The following is an 18,615-nucleotide window of genomic DNA, read 5'->3' as shown; positions in this document are numbered from 1 at the left end:
AATGTCACTGCCACACTGGGCAAGGAGTGATCTGACCACCCAGGAATGACCCAGCTTTTAATGAGATGAAAGGAGGGGCCTGTTCCACAGCGTGTACTTATTGTATGACTGGTAGGGTTGCCACCTGTCCAGGTTTTGGCTTTTGTGTCTGGGTGCCATTTAGGGTTTCCGGGTGTCTGGTTTTTGGGATCTGGCAACCCTAAATCGTGCCCGAACCAAAAGTCCAGTTATGGGGTGGGAGGAGGCAGCAGTGCTGAGCGAAGAGAAAGGAGCTGAGGCAGGCGTACCAGAAGGCAAGGGAGGCAAACCGTCACTCTGGTCCTGCGCTGAAGACCTATCCCTTCTATCAGGAGCTGGATGCCACCCTTGGTGGTGACCTCACCTCCACCGCCAAGAGCCCTGTGGATACTTTGGCGGGGCTGCAGGCGGTGGACAGGGGGCTCAAGCCCGAGAACGAAGTCCTGGACAAAGGTCAAGTTGGAGAACATTGTGGAGTCGGTGGTAGGGTCATCCAGTGGCACAGCGAGTCAGGAATTCTCCACTCCGGAGGGGTCTAGCCGGTCTCAGCAATCTATTTGTGGCCCACATGACACGGAACAGGAGAACCGTAGTAAATGTTCATTTTGGAGCTCATGCTGCTCAGTTATATGAGGTAGACCTGTTCTTTCCTATGTATATTGTGGCAGTGGGTGAAGAGATAGAGAAAATTAAAAAGAAAAAGAAAAAAAAACCAACCCCAAAAGCCTGCACACACAGCCCCAGTCACAAACCCCTCCCAGCCCAACTTCTCAAAACAAATAAGCATTCATTCAAGCCAACTTATGAACCACCATAAGCATATATTCAAATTAGTTTTATAGATGTCACCCACTCACATACACATTCATACTTGTTTTCAGCATTATTTTATACAGAATACGCACACAGCTTAGTTTAAAAGAAATCTAACGGTGTTCAATTGTTCAGTACACCCCACGTAGACAAAATGTAGGGCTAGTTTAAACTATTTTATGTTAAGAGTTGATTGCACTTTTTACCAGAGCTATAAATGTTGTTTTCTGACCTCTCCTCACACATACAGACACATAACACTTTAACATCCACCCTTCCCTCCTCTTTCTCAAAACAATTTAGCATACACTCAAACCAAACTGCATATTATTTTATAGATAAACTACTTTAAGCATACGTTCAAGTTAGTTTTATTGACAGTTAAGTCTCACAGACCATCATACTTGTTTTCAGCAGTATTTTATACAAAACACACACAGCCTAATGTCAGGTAAATCTAACAATGTAAAGTTGAACAATACACCCATGTATGAGACAAAATGCAGAGCTGGTTATTGATTTATTTGGCACATTTAGCAAAATACTAAAAAAGAAATGAGAAAATCATGAAACACTTAGGCCTGGCAGAAGCTATAAAAAGCCCTAGAAACATCTGCATTTTGCCTCTTTCCTGCACTGATCTCTGGACTATGGACTTACAATAAAAGGAGCGTTCTAATCAATGGACTCGGGACCTTCCAATCTTTTGGATGCCATCAGAGACTTAACAAGCCAGCAGTTTATTCCATCACTGCTTCAAACTGGACACAAGCACTTTGCAATGTGTGTATGTATTTGATTCCTTTAACCATTTTTACCCTCACCTCTTTCTTTTCGCTTATACATAAACCTTTAGATATTAGATACCAAGGATTGGCAACAGCGATTACTGGGCAAGATCTGAGCTGTATATTAACCTGGGTATGTGGCTGGTCCTTTGGGATCAGAAGAACTCCTTGTTTGATGAAGTTGGTTTTCAATAACCACTCATCATTAAGTCTAGTGTGTGGGTGATGAAACAAGGCCTGGGATACCTAAGGTGGCTGCATTTCTGACTATTAGCCACTGTGGTGAGACAGGAGTTTACTTTTGTTGCTGGTTTGGTATATCTTATGGAAGAATAACCAGCAATTTTGGCGTTTGTCTGCCCTATTTCTGAGCAGTTTGTCCTGAATCTGGTATTCTCCGGTGTGACCCACTGAGTGACACGAGCACATGAGATTATCCCCACATCTGCTACTGCAGGATTCTTACACCAACCTCTGCAGTCTCTGGTGCTGGAAACAGGACACTGGAGTGGACACGTCTGCTCTGATCCCATCTGGCAATTCCCTATGACCTAAGTGATTTTCCCAAGGTCACAGAGGCAGCAAGTGGCAGAGCTAAGAATAGACACCAGGAGTCCTGTAGCCCAGCCCAGCACCGTAGCCACAAGCCCAGCCTCGCTTCCTCATTCAAGGCTCCCAATGCCCCTCAGCATGGCCCAGAGAATGCAGTAAGGCTGCAGCTCATGAGCCCCTCTGACCTGTGAGCTGGGCTCCTGGACCTGGCTCCGTACCCTTCCCTTGACAGCCGACTCAATGGCTGCTTTGGGCATGCTCTTGCTCCAGCACTGCTTGATGATGTTGGCCAGGTTGGTGTTGAGATCAGGGTTGGGTCTGCAGGAAGTGTCACAAAACATGGCTGGGATCCCATTCGAAGGCAGTCCAGGCTCCCAGCCCCGACTACTTTAACCCACCAGCCTCCACTCCTCTCCCAGAGCCATGGATATAACCCAGGCGTCCTGACTCTGAATATCCCCCTTGCAAAGCTGGGGACGGGACCCAGGAGTCCTGAGACCCCTGGTGACCCTCCCTGCCCCACAACACCTGCCTAACGCCCTTCCCCTATTCAGCCACCATTAGCTGTTACCTTAGGCCGCTTGGACCACAGGGACTGGACTTCCCACCACTTATGCAGAACAGCTGCTAGAGTGGGGCAAAGACCCAGGCACCTTAGGGGAGGTGTTGTGGGACAGAGGAAAGGTCCAGTGGAGGAAGGATGGGAAGGGGAGACACTACCCCACAGACCAGCATCCTCTTCTCCAGCAGCCAGAGGGGATGTAGGCCTTGGGCTAACAGAGGTGCTGGGCTTAGGGGCACCAGGGTCAGTGCTACTGGTCAAGGCTGGGCTGGCAGGGCTCTGTAGCCACAGCCTCTGGCTGGAGCTGTGTCACATACAGGAGCCATCCCTTCCGTCCCCCCCATAGCTTTCTCAGCAAGCACAGCGGCATGGCGAGCTTCTGGAAGAGCCAGCTGCGGTGGGCTTCCCATGGGCCCTTGATAAGTTTGACCTTGGACCATTTGTTGTGGCCAGCGGGAGCAGAACATGAGGTGTGCAGGGCGGCGGGTGGGGCAGCCAGCCTGGGCACCAGCTCCTTCAGCACCACACAGACACACACACACACACATTACACAGATGGGTGATGGATCCTGTGACATACATGTCACACACACACTGCGCAGCCCTCCTGAAACACACATGTAGCACACCGTACAGCCAGGTGTGACTGAGCTCCTGTAACACACACAGACACACCGCTCCCGAAACCTACACGCACGCACTACAGCCGGGGTGAACTCCAATAAGATATGCACACTACACAGCCAGGGTGTGAGCTGTAAAACCCTCACATCACACAGTCTTCCTGCAACACCCATACCTACACACCATACACAGCCTGGGGTGTGATCTCCTGTAACACACACACCAACATCACACAACCGAGCAACAAACACACCACACAGCCCGACCCGTCCCTTACTGTGACAGTGACACACTCCACAGCCGGGCCTCAGCCCTCTTGTACTCACTAGTCCCCGCTCCCCTCCCAGAGCAGGGAGAGAACCCAGGAGTCCGGGATCCCAGCCCCCACCCCAGGGGGCTGCCCTGTAACGGGCTCCTGCCGCCGGGGGACCAGGTGCCGCGAGCGCCCCCGGCGGCCGGACTCGGGACCCAGGCGTCCGGGGGCTGGGCCGGAGGGTCCCTGCGCTGGGGCCTCCCCCGGCTGCTGGAGCTGGCGGCGCAGGCGCGGGCGGGGCCTTCCCGGCCCCCTGGGTCCCAGCCCGGCCCCTGCGCAGGGCGGGTCCCGGCTGCAGCTCCAGGGACCCGGGCGGGGAGCGGGCGGGAGGCGGCCCTGGGGAGGCACCAGCCGCGGGGCGGGAGGTCGCTGCCCGGGCGGAGGAAGCGGCCGGAGCCGAGCCCGGCGATGGCTGCAGCGGGGCCGGCGCAGGTAGGACGCGGGGCGGGGACTCCCCGGCCGGGCTCTGGCTGGTCCCGGCTGGGGCCGAGGGGGGCCGGGACCGGGTCCCTCCCGCGCTAGTGACCCCGGGGCTGGGGGCTGCCGCAGCCGGAGCGCTGGGGCCGGGAAGCGGCGCTGGGGGCCCCGGGCCGGGCGGACACGCGGAGCCGGGCCGAGGAGCCCCGAGGCGGCCGAGCCGGGGGCGGGAACGGGGCCGAGCACAGGCCTGGGGCGGAGGCGGGGACTCCGGCCGGGGGAGGAGCCTGGTCCCTGCCCTGGGATTCGGGCCCTTCCCAGCGCCCCGCCCCAGAGCCCCGTGGGGAGCCGAGGGCGACTCCTGTCCCCGGCCAGCAGGGCCCGAGTCCCCGGGGGGCTGTGCGGGGGGGTCTCCCTGGGTCACAGCTGCTGGGCTGGGGGTTCCCCGGGAGCCGCTGCCCTAGAACCCGCGTCCCCTGCTGAGAGCCCGGGCTGGGGCTGGCGCGGAGGGTGCTGAGTGTGTAACGCTTGTGCCAGCAGCTGCGGGTGGCGTTTGAGGACGTGGCTCTGTATTTCACCCGGGAGGAGTGGGAGCTCTTATCCCGGCCAGAGAAGCAGCTGTACCGGGACCAGATGCTGAGGAATTACCGGGCCCTCGTTTCCTTGGGTAAGGACCAATTTCCCTTCTTTTATTCACTGCAGTGGGCTACCTCATGCCTCAGCTGCCATGTGCCACCGAGTGGCCAAGTGGTGGCAAATGTCAGCCCCTTTCAGGTCGGTTTCTTGTTAAAGGAGAAATCAGGGCTACAGAGCCTCAGGGTAATGTTAATGTAACTGGTTTACTTGCATTATACCTCAGTCCTGGCACAGAAGTGGTTGTAACCACCTCTTCCAGGAATCCCAGCCCAGACACCGAGGGAAGGAACTCTACCTCAAGAACTGACTCTAGTTAGACAAATAAGGCAGAGAGAAAAGTCTCCTGCTGCTTGGAACAGCTCCCCACCAATGTTCCCTCTAAGATTTTACATCCGTGTGTGGAATGAATTTTGTTCTGTGCACCATTATGGAGGTGATGTGTGGTGGGGGTGGGGCTGAGGGGTTCGGAGTGTGGGAGATGGCTCAGGGCTGGGGCTAAGGGTCGGGGGGGTTAGGACTCTGGCTGGGGGTGAGGGCTCTGGGGTGGGGCCGGGGATGAGGGGGTTCAGGGTGCAGGAGGGGTTTCAGGGCTGGCACAGCAGGTTGGCGTGCAGAGGGTGAGGGCTCTGGAGTGGGGCCGGGGATGAGGGGTTTGGGGTGCAGGCTGCCTAGGGCTGTGGCGGAGAGAGAGGACTCCCCCCAGCCCTCTCTTGCTGTAGCAGCCCAGGGCTGAGGGAGAGGCGCCTCTCCCTGGTTGCGGCAGCTCTGGGGCTGGGGCCAGGGGAGAAGCGCCTTTACCTGGCCGCGGCACCTCTCCAGTCCAGACCCCTGTGGCTGTGCGCCTGTGCAACCCTTGATAGTCTGCTGCACAGCTTAGTGGGAATTTAGCTCTCCACCTCGCCAAAAAGAAGGAACATCATAAATTTAACAACTGCACAGTTGAACAATGCTGCATCCTAAGCAAAAGAACTGGTAGGTCTGCGTAATGGTGTCACCTGGTGCCACCTGCCGTGACTCAGCCCCCAAAGCAAATTGAGACGGGTCGTAGACGTTACTGCTTCAGAGTACGGACTGAACTTGCCTGGCGGGAGATGGGAAGAAATCTCTAAGGAAGGTTTATTTCATTATTCTCCTGCTTGGGATTTCTTGCGCTTTCCTCCTAAGCAGCGTCCAAGACTGGGGCCTCATTGTGCCAGTTGCCACGCAGACGCACCCTGACCGAGATCAGGGTTCTGTTGTGCTGGGTTTCACAAACATATAAATAGAACAGGAGTACTTGTGGCACCTCAGAGACTAACAAATTTATTAGAGCATAAGCTTTCGTGGGCTACAGCCCACTTCATCAGATGCATAGAGTGGAACATATACACGTACAGATAAGTTGGAAGTTATCATACAAACTGTGAGAGGCTAATTAGTTAAGATGAGCTATTATCAGCAGGAGAAAAAAACTTTTGTATTGATAATCAAGATGGCCCATTTAGAAAGTTGACAAGAAGGTGTGAGGATACTTTTGCGTAGAGACTGTCCGGTTTGGCCAATGTACATGGCAGAGGGGCATTGCTGGCACATGATGGCATCTATCACATATCATATATCTACGCAAAAGAATAAATGGACACAAATCTGACATCAGGAATCATAACATTCAAAAACCAATAGGAGAACACTTCAACCTCTCTGGCCTCTCAGTAAAAGATTTAAGGGTGGCAATTTTGCAACAGAAAAGCTTCAAAAAACAGACTCCAATGAGAAACTGCTGAGCTTGAATTAATATGCAAATTAGATACCATTAACTTGGGTTTGAATAGAGACTAGGAGTGGCTGGGTCATTACACATATTGAATCTATTTCCTTAAGTTAAGTATCCTCACACCTTCTTATCAACTGTCTAAATGGGCCATCTTGATTATCACCACAAAAGTTTTTTTCTCCTGCTGATAATAGCTCATCTTAACTAATTAGCCTCTCTCAGTTTGTATGGTAACTTCCAACTTATTTGTTTGTGTATCTATGTATCTCTCTTACTATATGTTCCATTCTATGCATCCGATGAAGTGAGCTGTAGCCCACGAAAGCTTATGCTCTAATAAATTTGTTAGTCTCTAAGGTGCCACAAGTACTCCTGTTCTTTTTGCGGACACAGACTAACACGGCTTCTACTCTGAAACATATAAATGAGTCCCTGCCCCCGGAACTGATTCTTTCTCCCCAAACAGGCTGTTCAGGTTCCACACCAGACTTAATCCACCGGATCGAGCTAGGGGAGGCAGAGCTCTGGATCCGGGATGCCGAGGACTCCAGGGAAAACTCAAGACCTGAAAGCCCCTCCTCAGGTGAGTCATCATTATCCAATCCCTTCTGATTTACCCAGCTGCTAGCGGAGGGATGCTTAATGTAGAAGGCAAAGGCAGAGTGAGATTGACTAGTGGGGAGCAAAAGGGAGACAAATTGAGGCTGGGAATTAGGAGCTATTGTTTATTTGGAAGGGGAAGGAACCATTGGGAGAGCTCCCCTCAGGACAAGATGGATTCTCCATTACTGGGAGTCTGTCAGTGGAGATGGGGCATCTCTTTCTCAAAGCCCTGCTCTAACTCAGCCAGGAGTTACTGGGCTGGAGGCAGGAATTGCTGGGGGAGATTCTTTGTCTGGGATAGGGAGGAAGCCAGGCTGGATGGGTACAATGAGCCTGTCTGGCCTTGATATCTATGAATCCTAGAAATCATAAAAATGTGGGACTGGACGGGACCTCTGTAGGTCATCTCATCCAGTCTCCTGCACTAACAGGACTAAGTATTTTCTAGACCATCCCTGACAGGCGTGTTTCTAACCTGTTCTTAAAAACCTCCAATGATGGAGATTCCACAGCCTCACTAGATAATTTTGTTCCAGTGCTTAACTATCCTTAGAGTTTCAAAGTTTTTCCTAATGTCTAACCTAAATCCCCCTTGCTGCAATTTAAGCCATTACATCTTGTCCTGGCCTCAGTGGATAAGGAGAACAATTTATCACCCACCTCTTTGTAACAATCTTTTACGTACTTGAAGACTTTTATCAAGTCCCCCACAGTCTTCTCTTCTCCAGACTAAACAAACCCAATTTTTTCAATCTTTTGTCATTGGTCGTCATGTTTTCTAGACCTTCTTGTTGATCTCGTCTGATGCTTTCCAAGTTGTCCACATCCTTTCTGAAGTGTGGGCCCTAGAACTGGACACAATACTCCAGTTGAGGTCTTACCTGTGCTAAATAGAGTGGAAGAATTACTTCTCGCATCTTGCTTGCAACACTTGGAAAACCGCACTCTGAGAGTAGTTATTATGGTTCACAAATAAACTGAAAGAGCATCTCGAGTGGGATCCGGCAGGGATCTGTCCTGGGTCCAGCTCTGTTCCATATCTTCATAAATGATTTGGACAGTGGCACAGAGAATACACTCATAAAGTTTACAGACGAGTCTAAGGTGGGAGTGGTAGCAAGTGCTTTAAAGGACAAGATTAGAATTCAAAAGGTTGTTGATAAACTGGAGAAATGGTGTTGCTCCATTATTTTTCCAGGTTTTGAAGTTAAGCTGACTGGTCTATAATTCCCTGAGTTGTCCTTATTCCCCTTTCTATAACTGGTAACTATATTTGCCCTCTTCCACTCCTTGGGTCTCTCTACCATCCTCAGTGATTATCTCTAAGAACATGTGAATGGCTCAGAGATCATTTCAGCCAGTTCCGTAAGTATTCTAGGATGTATTTCATCAGGCCGTGCTTACTTGAAGACCTCTAACTTGTCTAAGTAATTCATAACTATTTCTTTTCCTATTTAGGCTCAGATCCTACCCCACTGACACTGGTGTTCACTATGTTAGTCGACCGATTACAGCTAACTTTTTTGGTGAAAACTGAAACAAAAGAGGCATTTAATGGCAGTTTGGCCACTGCTGCGTTTTCTCTTATTGTCTTTCCCTCCATTTAGTAAGGCTAGCCTGTCCTTGGTCTTCCTCTTGCTTCCCACGTATTTGTAAAAAGATTTCTTATTCCCTTTTATATCCCTAGCTAGTTTAATTTGTTTTTTGCCTTGGCCTTTCTAATTTTGTCCCAGCATGCTTGTGGGGTTTTGTTTTTTTGATATTAATCCTTTGTAACTTGACCTAGTTTCCATTTCTTGTATGACTGTTTTTTGAGTTTCAGGTCATTGAAGATCTGGTTAAGGCAGGGGGTCTTACTATCATACTTCCTATCTTTCCTACTCATTGGATATCTGTGACCTACGATGGGATCTAAAAATGATACAGCCCTAAAGCTGTGAAAGAGAAGTGGATTGGAGAGGGGGAGGTGATGAACTTGGAAAAGGGGTGGGATAGTGATATAGGACAATGTGGGGAGGTGGGAGATTTCAGGGGATGCTGTGGGAAAGAGAGAGGTCTCCGTGGTGGGAGGAGAATATGGGAGCTGCATTTACCAAGTGGGTAGGACATTGTAGTAGGATTTGAAAACATCTTGGTTCATTTCTAGAAGCGAGTCACCACAGCTCCCCCATGCCTCAACTTCCTCAAGTGTGTAATGGAAAAGGGATTGCGGCTCTGAGGATAAACTTCATCTGTGCGTGTCAACCGATCAGACACTGGCACTTGGGGGTCAGACAAGCACCTGGGTAGAAAGACACGCCTATTGGTCCATAGACCACAACACCTTCTTCTAGGCTTTGCACACCTCAGAAAATCATACCAAGGCAGGGGTGCCCTAGAGAGTTTTCAAATTGGTTTCATGCCTGAAAAACCTGATTCAAGCTTTGTGCGCTGGTGTCCTATGGCCCTGGGGCACCTGGATCCAGACATAGCTCAGAGAGGGGCAAAAACCTGCTCGCAGCCTGGGAGAGCATCCCCGAGTCACTGGCCCTTGGCAGAGAAGGTGCTGCCCTGTCAAGGTTCCCATCCCCCGCCCTCTCTGCCGCTTCACTTCGCACGTGACCTCTCAGACTGGAGAAACCTGCCCCCAGCGAGCAAGGAGAAAGCTGCGAATGACTCAGGGCAGGGCAGGATCCATCATTACTTCCGCCAAAAAATTCAAAGTTCTGTGGACAATATTTTAAAATTCTGCATATTTTATTTGTCAAAATAACACAATATTATCACCCCAGTTTCAATTATTTTTGGTCATTTATTTCAAAATACCTGTCAGCAAGTATGTCTGTAATAACAAAAAAGATTCAGGAAATGTTTTTTGACAAATAGATTCCTTACGAGGCGTGTTAAAACAGAACTCTGAGTAATAATTCATTTAAACTACAACAGAGAACCATATTTCCCACGCCCCTCAGAAGCAGTGCAAAGGCTTGGGGGAGCCAGGGGTAACGGAGGAGCTGAGGGAGTGGGAAGTAATTGCTGAGAAGGAGCCGGGGTGTGAACTTGGAGGGTTGTTGTGTATGGGTGGGAAAAGTATGGAACAGGCTTTTGGGGTGGAGAGCGGGGTAGGGGCGCAGGGAGAGATTGTTAGGGAGCTTCCTCCATGCAAACCCTGACCAACTCCTAATCTCTCCCATTCAGTTAGGCACATCTCCCCCTATCACCATGTGTATCTGTACCCCCACCCAGCCAGTCCCCTCTCCCTATGTAGCTCTGCAAACCTCCCCCATCACTGTGTGTCTCTGCACCTCCCTCTCCCCCGTGGCCCTGTGCCTCCACTCCCATTCAGCCCCTGCCCCAGTTTATCCTCCCCCACTAGCCCTTATGAGCCCTTGTGTGACCCGACCCTCCCCCACAGTCAGCCACCCCACAGTCCCTGTCTCCTGACTCCCTCACTAAAGGGAGCTGCAACTTTGTTCTATCACCACAGCACCCCTTGGTGGGCAAAAGGCAGAACTACAGCAACATTTTGGCAGAAGCTTTTTTCTGCATGAAAAATTAGAAATCTGCGGGGCTCATTAAACATCCGTGCACACAGTCGCACAGAATCCCCCCCCCCCCCAGAGTGGGTCATGTACCATGAGTGCGAGGTCACGCCACGCAGAGGACACCATTTTGTAGAGCAGGTCTCCGGCACTTGCAGCTTTTCTTTGTAATGCTCTAAAACTGCCCCGCGTTCCAGGCAGCTGCTGCTGGGGGAGCGGACATGTTTGGGGGCCAGACGAAAGGCTCCTGTGGGCCATGACTTGGAGTACCCTGGTGTATGGGCTGGGTGCGAGGGAGAGGGTGGCCTTTGTCACATAGAATATAGAATATCAGGGTTGGAAGGGACCTTAGGAGGTCATCTCCTCTCCTGCTCTCTCAGTGGCACAAAATCTTAGTCACTTACAATTGCTTCAGTGTCCATGCTTAGACACCCCTCAGCCTTAACACTGTCTGTAGATCAAAGGCCTGCTGTGTGGCAACCATTAATTCCTTCCAGGTCAGCAGTGTCTCTAGGTGACTTGTCATCTCCTCAACCCCTCCCCACCCCGAGGATTTTAGTTTAGTTTTAGTTTTGTGCAAAGAATGAAACATCAGGCCAAGGCTGAATGACTTCTTTAGAAGGAATTCATTGAAAGGGACTGACTCCCCTGCAGGAAGTTACCTTGTGCTAAACAGCTTTATACCGGTCTAACTGCATCTACATGAGGGGATTATAGCCCCTCAGCTAGTTTCAAACCAGTATAAACTGCACAAACACTGGGGAACAGGCCTTGTGCCATAAAACAAGAGACAGTGCAGAACCAGCAACATAAATAAAAACCTCTGATTTAAATAAAGCCAAAATCAGTGTGAAAACAAACCCTGGACCCTGTTTGTTAGCACTTAAAGCCCCTACTTCTGGATCAGGGCCCCTTTGTACAAGCTGCTGCCTGTTGTCTGGGCAAGCTACAATTTAAGCATAAAATGAGACCCAGTAGGTGCATGGCATTTGTGGGAATAGGCACTGCATAAACAACATAGGGTAGAATCATAGAATATCAGGGTTGAAAGGGACCTCAGGAGATCATCTAATCCAACCCCCTGCTCAAAGCAGGACCAATCCCCAATTTTTGCTCCAGATCCCTAAATGGCCCCCTCAAGGATTGAACTCACAAGCCTGGGTTTAGCAGGCTAATGCTCAAACCACTGAGCTATCCCTTCCACCCTGAGTCAGGCAGCAGATTTGTCATGGCATTTCATATAAAAAATTACAGAGCAGTTACAGTAAATTTAGTAAAAGTCACAGGTCATTAAACTTCCTGTGATGGTTCCATGATGTTTAACAAAATGTGCCCTCGTCCTCGCCCTGCCAAGGGGGCACTAACTGCCCAAAGAAGCACTTTTCCCCCCCCAGCACTGCAACCCTAACCCCAGCCTGGTGCAGAGGGGTAGGAGGAGGCTAGAGACGAAATGGGTGGCAAGGCCATTCACTGAAATTTGGCCCGCCTCACCCACCATTATGACTGTGGGCAGGGGAAAATCTGAGTGGCATTGGAACCCCGCAGGCCAGGTCTTAATGTCCAGAGCGAGGTGTTCAGTCCAGCCCTGTCAGATAGGAGCTGCCATTGCAGAGTGAGGCGCACATCCAAAAAATCAGACAGAGAAATGGGGAAATCGCTCCATCCGTGACATTTTCCATCCTTGACAAACCTGTATCCCTAAGCATGAGCTAACACCGGGATTGTCTCTGCTCTCTCCAGCAGGGCACGAGAGCCTGGGAGGAACGAGGACATGGTCTGTCTTTGGCAGGAGCTTCAGCCAGTCCTCAGTCGTGAAAATACACCCGCATATGCACACCAGAGAGCGGCTGTACCACTGTGCTGACTGCGGAAAGGGCTTTGCACGGAGCTCAAACGTGAGAACACACCAGCGCACACGCACTGGGGAGCGACCACACCACTGTGCTGACTGCAGCAAGGGCTTTGCAGAGAGCTCGCTCCTGAGAACACACCACCGCACACGCACTGGGGAGCGTCCGCACTGCTGTGCTGACTGCAGCAAGGGCTTTGCAGAGAGGTCACACCTGAGAATACACCAGCGCACACACACGGGGGAGCGGCCGTACCACTGTGCTGACTGCGGAAAGGGCTTTGCGGAGAGCTCAAGCCTGAGAAGACACCAGCGCACGCACACTGGGGAGCGGCCGTACCACTGTGCTGACTGTGGCAAGTGCTTTGCACAGAGCTCGATCCTGAGAAGACACCGACGCACACACACCGGGGAGCGGCCGTACCACTGTGCTGACTGCGGCAAGGGTTTTGCACAGAGTACAAGCCTGAGAAGACACCAGCGCACACACACTGGGGAGCGGCCGTACAGCTGTGCTGATTGCGGCAAGAGTTTTGCAGAGAGCTCAAACTTGAGAACACACCAACACACACATAGCGGGGAGCTGCTGCACTGCTGTGATGTTTGCGGCAAGAACTTCAGCAACACCAATGCACTGACCAAGCACCAGCGCACACACACAGGGGAGAGGCCTTTCCAATGCACTGACTGCAGCAAGAGCTTTGCAGAGAGCTCAAGCCTGAGACGACATCAGCGCACACACACCGGGGAGCGGCCGTACAGCTGTGCTGACTGTGGCAAGTGGTTTGGTAGATTGGCGAACCTCAACCGGCACCAGGTCACTCACACTAACACCCCTCTGCCATTGCCAGGGCCTGAGGGGCTTCTTGCAGCCAGTGGGCCTGCCATGGCATCAGCAGATGTAGCCCAGTGAGTGGTCCTGTCCCCCTGATGACCAGCAGTGATTGCGTGGGGCAGGGAAGGGAACTTGGTTGAGCAGTGTGGGGAAGAGCAGACCAGTGGTAGTAATTTAGAGAAGATGGTCACAGCCTACTCCATTAGGGAACTCCCTCCTGCCCTCCATGTAGGTGGGATCCAACTACGTCTCTCTGTTCCACACACACTCATGCATCTAGAGGGGATGCAGCCCGGACAACCCCCCTCCCCCCCACCCTCGCAGATGGGACCCCGCCAGGAACTTCTCCCCACATCTATCTCGGTTACAACCAGTGTGACTCTTGGGTGACATCTAGAGGTGGGATTTGCAGTCCTGTGGGGCGGGGCAGAACGGCCTGGTCCATGTAATTGAAAGAAGACTCAGGACCTGCTCATGCCGTCTACTTTAAATAGAAATGTGATGAAGAAGAACTACGTCCCTAATGTGTAACAAAGGTCTGTCTAACCAGATGTTTCTTTGCTATTAAAGAAGCTGATGGGTTCAGATGGCATGTGGAGAAGCCAATGTAAACAGTGTAAATATTTAAGGTGAGCCAATGAAAATGTTCTAAATCCTCACTGTCTGTAAGGCAACCGTGGCTCTCTCCCCGTGCGTCCGGAGGCTGTGCAGTCCCAGCTGCGCTTGAGCTGTAGGAATTGGGATACCCACGGGCAGATTTCTCGAGGCTTGTGCGAAAAGGGCTGTGATCGGGGCACGCTACAGTGCAGAGCGAAGGTAAAGGAGCTGAGGCAGGGGGACCATAACGCGAGGGAGGCGGACTGTCGCTCAGGTGCTTCACCTAAGGCCTTCTGGTTCTATAAGGAGCTGGATGCTATCCTCAGTGGAAACCCCACCTCCACTGCCAAGAGCCGCATGGATACTTCAGAGGGCACAGAGGCAGCGGAAAGAGGACCTAACCCAGAGGCTGAAGCTACTGATGAAGAGGTGGAGTTAGATGAGGATGTGCAGCTCCTGGCAGGGTCATCCAGTAGGCCAGGCAGCCAGGAACTGTTCTCCACTCCAGAGCTGTCTAGCCAGACTCAGCAGTTGCTCTTCAGGGAGCAAGAAGCAGGAGATGAGATGCCTGGTAAGTGGCTGTGGCTTGTGTAGTGTGGAGGTGGGTTCAGGCTATAGAAATGTGGGAGGCTGGCTGTGTTTCTGTGAGCTGGACGATTCCCCGTGTAGCTCATTGGTACGGTGGAATTGGTACGGTGGTAGGGTGTTGATGCACGTCGAGATCTCACAGAAATCCTGCAGGGAGATCTCCAGGAAAGTATCCTGGAGGTACTTGCCAATCCTCTGCTGAAGGTTCTGTGGTAGAGCAGCTTTGTTCCTTCCCCCATTGTAGGAAACTTTCCCGCGCCATTCGGCAATCGCTTGTGCAGGGACCAAAGTGGCACACATGCGAGCAGCATATGGAGCAGGGCAGAAACCACAAGCGTGGAGTAGCTGTACCCTTTTCCCCTGCTTACCCTTAGCAGTGAGATGTCCGCTAGAACGACCCCCACCTGTAGAAAGGCGTGGGAGAATTTTAGAATTTGTTCCCTAGAATGCTGCACCACGATGCTTGCAAAGAGTGTGTGCTCTTTTCTCAGTGTGGAGTCAGTCCCCCGTCCCAACACTCCCCATGCTTTGGGTGTTCACAGAAATGTGTGCCTCGCTAGGGTCGGTGAGAAAGTGATGGCAATGTTGTAAAAGGTATATTTAATTGAAATGTTTTAACGTTGTGCATGAATTTAACAATCCTGCCTCTGTGCATTGTCCCCTGTGCTTCACCAGATGTGGCCTTCAGGAACACCTCACGCATGCTGGCCAAGCATCTCCGCCAGATAAGAAAGCGCCCAAGGTGCAGCAAAGAAGACATATTCTGGGAGGTCCGGCAGTGCTCTAATGCAGAAAAAAAGGGAACACAAGGAGTGCTGGGAAGCTGAATAGCAGGACAGAAAAGAGAATCACACATTTCTTAAGGACACAACTGAGTGGATGACTAAAATAATGGAGGAGCAAACACAGGTGCTGAAGTCCTTAATAATGCTGCAGACTGAGACCTTGCCTATGCTAGAGGGGAAATTCGATCTAAGCTACACAATTTGAGTTACGTGAATAGCGTAACTCAAATCAACATAGCTTAGATCTACTTACCACGGGGTCCACACTATGTGATATTGACGGGAGACACTCTCCTGTCGACTCCTGCTACTCTTCTTGAGCTGGTGGAGTACAGGAGTCGATGGGAGAGCGATCTGCGGTCGATTTAGCAGGTCTTCACTCAAGCCACTAAATCAACCGCCGATGCATTGATTGCCACTCGTGGATCCCCCGGGAAGTGTAGACAAGCCCCAAGCAGAGCAGTGCTCCTCCGCCTCTGCAGCACATTCAGAACTCTTTCCCATGTCCCTGCCCCCTAAACTCCGCCCACAGATTCCTTTCCACTTTCCGGGACTTCTCGGTTTCCCCTTCACTCCACCCCCTCGGACAACTTTCACAATGACAGCTGGACCTACACACAGCTGTGAAAGTCTGCCCTTCCCTGGTTCCTCCTTTCCCGCCAAGCATCTGTGTGTTTGTGCGCGTGCTGTTCCTCGTGCAGTAAAAGCCAAGCTTTATAATGGTAAATCATCTTTATTTTTTCTTTCTACAAGGTGAGATTGCAGGCACTGCCAATACATGCACAGGCATTTTAATCACTTTCTTACTGGATTATAAGGCCCCAAATGTCACCATTTCCCCTAGGAAAACTACATGTAATGTAATATTGGAGTACCTCTGACAGAGATATGTTACTGGTGCTTGTTGTACAAGTGCTGTCTCAAACCCTCCCTGATTCAAATAGCTCCCCTCTGGGCTCCTCTAACAGCCCTGGTATCTGGCTGCTCAAAATCAGCAGCCAAGTGGTCTGCCTCAGCACTCCACCCCTGAGCAAACTTTTCACCCTTCGCTTCAGAGATTGTGCAACATACAGCATGTGGCTATGACCATGGGAATATTATCCGAAGTGAGCTCTAACCTGCTATAAAGGCATCGCCAGCGTGCCTTTAATCTGCCAAAGGCACATTCCACTGTTATCTGGCACCTACTGAGCCTGTTGTTGAACCGCTCCTTACTGCTATCCAGGTGTCCTGTATAAGGTTTCATGAACCATGGCTGTAAGGGATATGCAGGGTCCCCTGGGATTACTGTGGGCATTTCAACATCCTCCACTGTGATCTTCTGGTTAGGAAAGAAAGTCCCTGCCTGCAACTTTCTGTATAGGCTGGTGTTCAGAAGATGTGTGCGTCATGCATCTTCCCGGACCACCCCATGTTGATGTCAGTGAGACGCCCACAAGTACCTGCAACAGCATGGGGAAGTATCCCTTCCTATTGATGTACTCCGTTGCAAGGTGGTCTGGTGCCAAAATTGGAATATGTGTGCTATTGCCCCTCCACAGTTAAAGAAACCCATTTGTGCAAAGCCGTCCACTATTTCACGCACATTTCCCAGAGTCATGGTCCTTCATAGCAGGCTGCGATTTATTGCCCTGCACACTTTCATTAATGCAGCCCCAACGGTCGACTTCCCCACTCTGAATTGATTCACGACTGACCGGTAGCAGTCTGGAGTCACCAGCTTCCACACACTGATTGTCACACGCTTCTCTACTGAGAGGGCAGTTCTCATTCTGGTGTCCTTGCGCTGCAGGGCTGGGGCGAGCTCCGCACGTGGTTCCAGGAAGGTGGCTTTCCACATCCGAAATTTCTGTACCCACTGGTCATCATCCCACACCTGCATGACAATATGATCCCACCATTCAGTGCTTGTTTCCCGAGCCCAAAAGCGACGGCCTACCCTATACACCTGCTCTGTGAATGCCAAAAGCAAGCTAAAGTTGCTCCTATCCCTATCACACAGAATGTTGGGCACCTGCAAGACCTCCTCAGTTAGGAACTTCACGATTAACTGCACTGCCATCCGTGATGTCTTCATGACAGTTAACAACATAGGAAAGCACTGCAGGATCCATCCCTTCTCACAAAGATGCCAGAGTGCACAGCGAAGAAGGGCCATTGCAAAAATGCCACGAAAGAAAGCCGGAAGCCCATAGAGTGCTGGGACAGAAAGCAATGCATCACAGGACATTTAGCCCTGTCCCAAGATGTGCTGTGATCTGCTCCGTTGTCCCACAACACCTAGTAACAGAAGGTGTTGAGCTGGACTGGTACTGACAGTGCTTTGCTCACACTGTCAGTGATGGTGCCCCTCCTGTGGACATGAGCTGCCAACAGAGGGCGCAATGTGAACGTGCAGTCGCGATTTTTATTACGTCAACTTTTGGGTGTTGACATCACTTTTGTCAACACAAAGTGGTAGCGTGGACATAGCCTTAATGACTCTGGCTGGCTGGCAGACCTAGCAGCAGAGGGTCTATAGGCCCAGAGAATCAGGGCGGGACAGCAAACAGTTCATGGCCCTGGTGTGCAGTCAGGCAGAGCAATACAGCAGTGTAGCGGGATCAGCTCCCTGGTACAACAGTCAGCAAAACCATCTGGTGTCCTAGTTCGAGCGGGCGGTAGACCAATGCAGGCTTCTTGGCCTGAAAGTGGGGAGGCTGCCAGCCCCAGGGATGGAGTGGCAGGGGGTAGGAGGAACGCAGGCCCACCCACTCCACTGCATCCCAGCCCAAGGCCCTAACGGTGGTGGAGTGGTCTGCAACTGGGTCAGCGGGGAAATCTGGCTGCAACATGCTGGCCGGCTTGCAGTCAGTCACATAGCCGAACCCTATTCAGCTTCCCTGGGCTCCTTCCTACACTCCCAATCAGGGGGTACCTGGGTTCCAGGGTTGTCGCTCATCTCGCTGGGGTAAACGGCTAGTGGCTGCCCCAACAGCTCCTCAGTGGCAGCGCAGAAGGGCGGCAATATCACACCAGGCCAGCCTCACTTCTGGGCTGCTGCTGGCGGTGGGGCTGCCTTCAAAGCTGGATTCCCAGCTGCCAGCTACCGCTCCCCGGCCACCCAGCTCTGAAGGCAGAAGTGAGGGTGGAGATACTGAAAGCCCCCTACAATAGCCAGAGAGCATTGTGGGGGAGACCAGGCTTCAGGGCTGTGAATTTGGTAGGGACCTATTTATCATACATAAAGTCCTTGCAATCCCAAGGGACCAGCCACTTAGCCAGGTCAATATATAACTTAGATCCTACCCCAAAATCAAGCTGGTAGCCAGTCCTCTAGTATCTAATAACTACAGGTTCTTCTTCCAGGGATGTCCCTGTG

General features: G+C 51.5%; 1 protein-coding gene across 1 annotated transcript in view; it reads left to right on the top strand.

Annotated features, from left to right (window-relative positions):
- LOC144266063 (uncharacterized) overlaps positions 1 to 17,277 on the top strand; it is a 34,574-nt gene extending 17,297 nt beyond the window's left edge. Inside the window, 6 exon segments of the mRNA XM_077819210.1 lie at positions 2,404 to 2,464; positions 3,791 to 4,102; positions 4,628 to 4,754; positions 6,943 to 7,059; positions 12,341 to 14,452; positions 15,145 to 17,277. Coding sequence (XP_077675336.1) covers positions 2,404 to 2,464; positions 3,791 to 4,102; positions 4,628 to 4,754; positions 6,943 to 7,059; positions 12,341 to 13,362 — 1,639 coding nt within the window. The 3' untranslated portion in view covers positions 13,363 to 14,452; positions 15,145 to 17,277.
- Positions 17,278 to 18,615: the final 1,338 nt, after the last annotated feature.

Source organism: Eretmochelys imbricata, chromosome 6 (assembly GCF_965152235.1).
Source record: "Eretmochelys imbricata isolate rEreImb1 chromosome 6, rEreImb1.hap1, whole genome shotgun sequence".
Lineage (NCBI taxonomy): Eukaryota > Metazoa > Chordata > Testudines > Cheloniidae > Eretmochelys > Eretmochelys imbricata.
The sequence above is the reverse complement of the archived record's forward strand: the minus strand, read 5'-3'. Positions and strand labels throughout refer to the sequence as shown.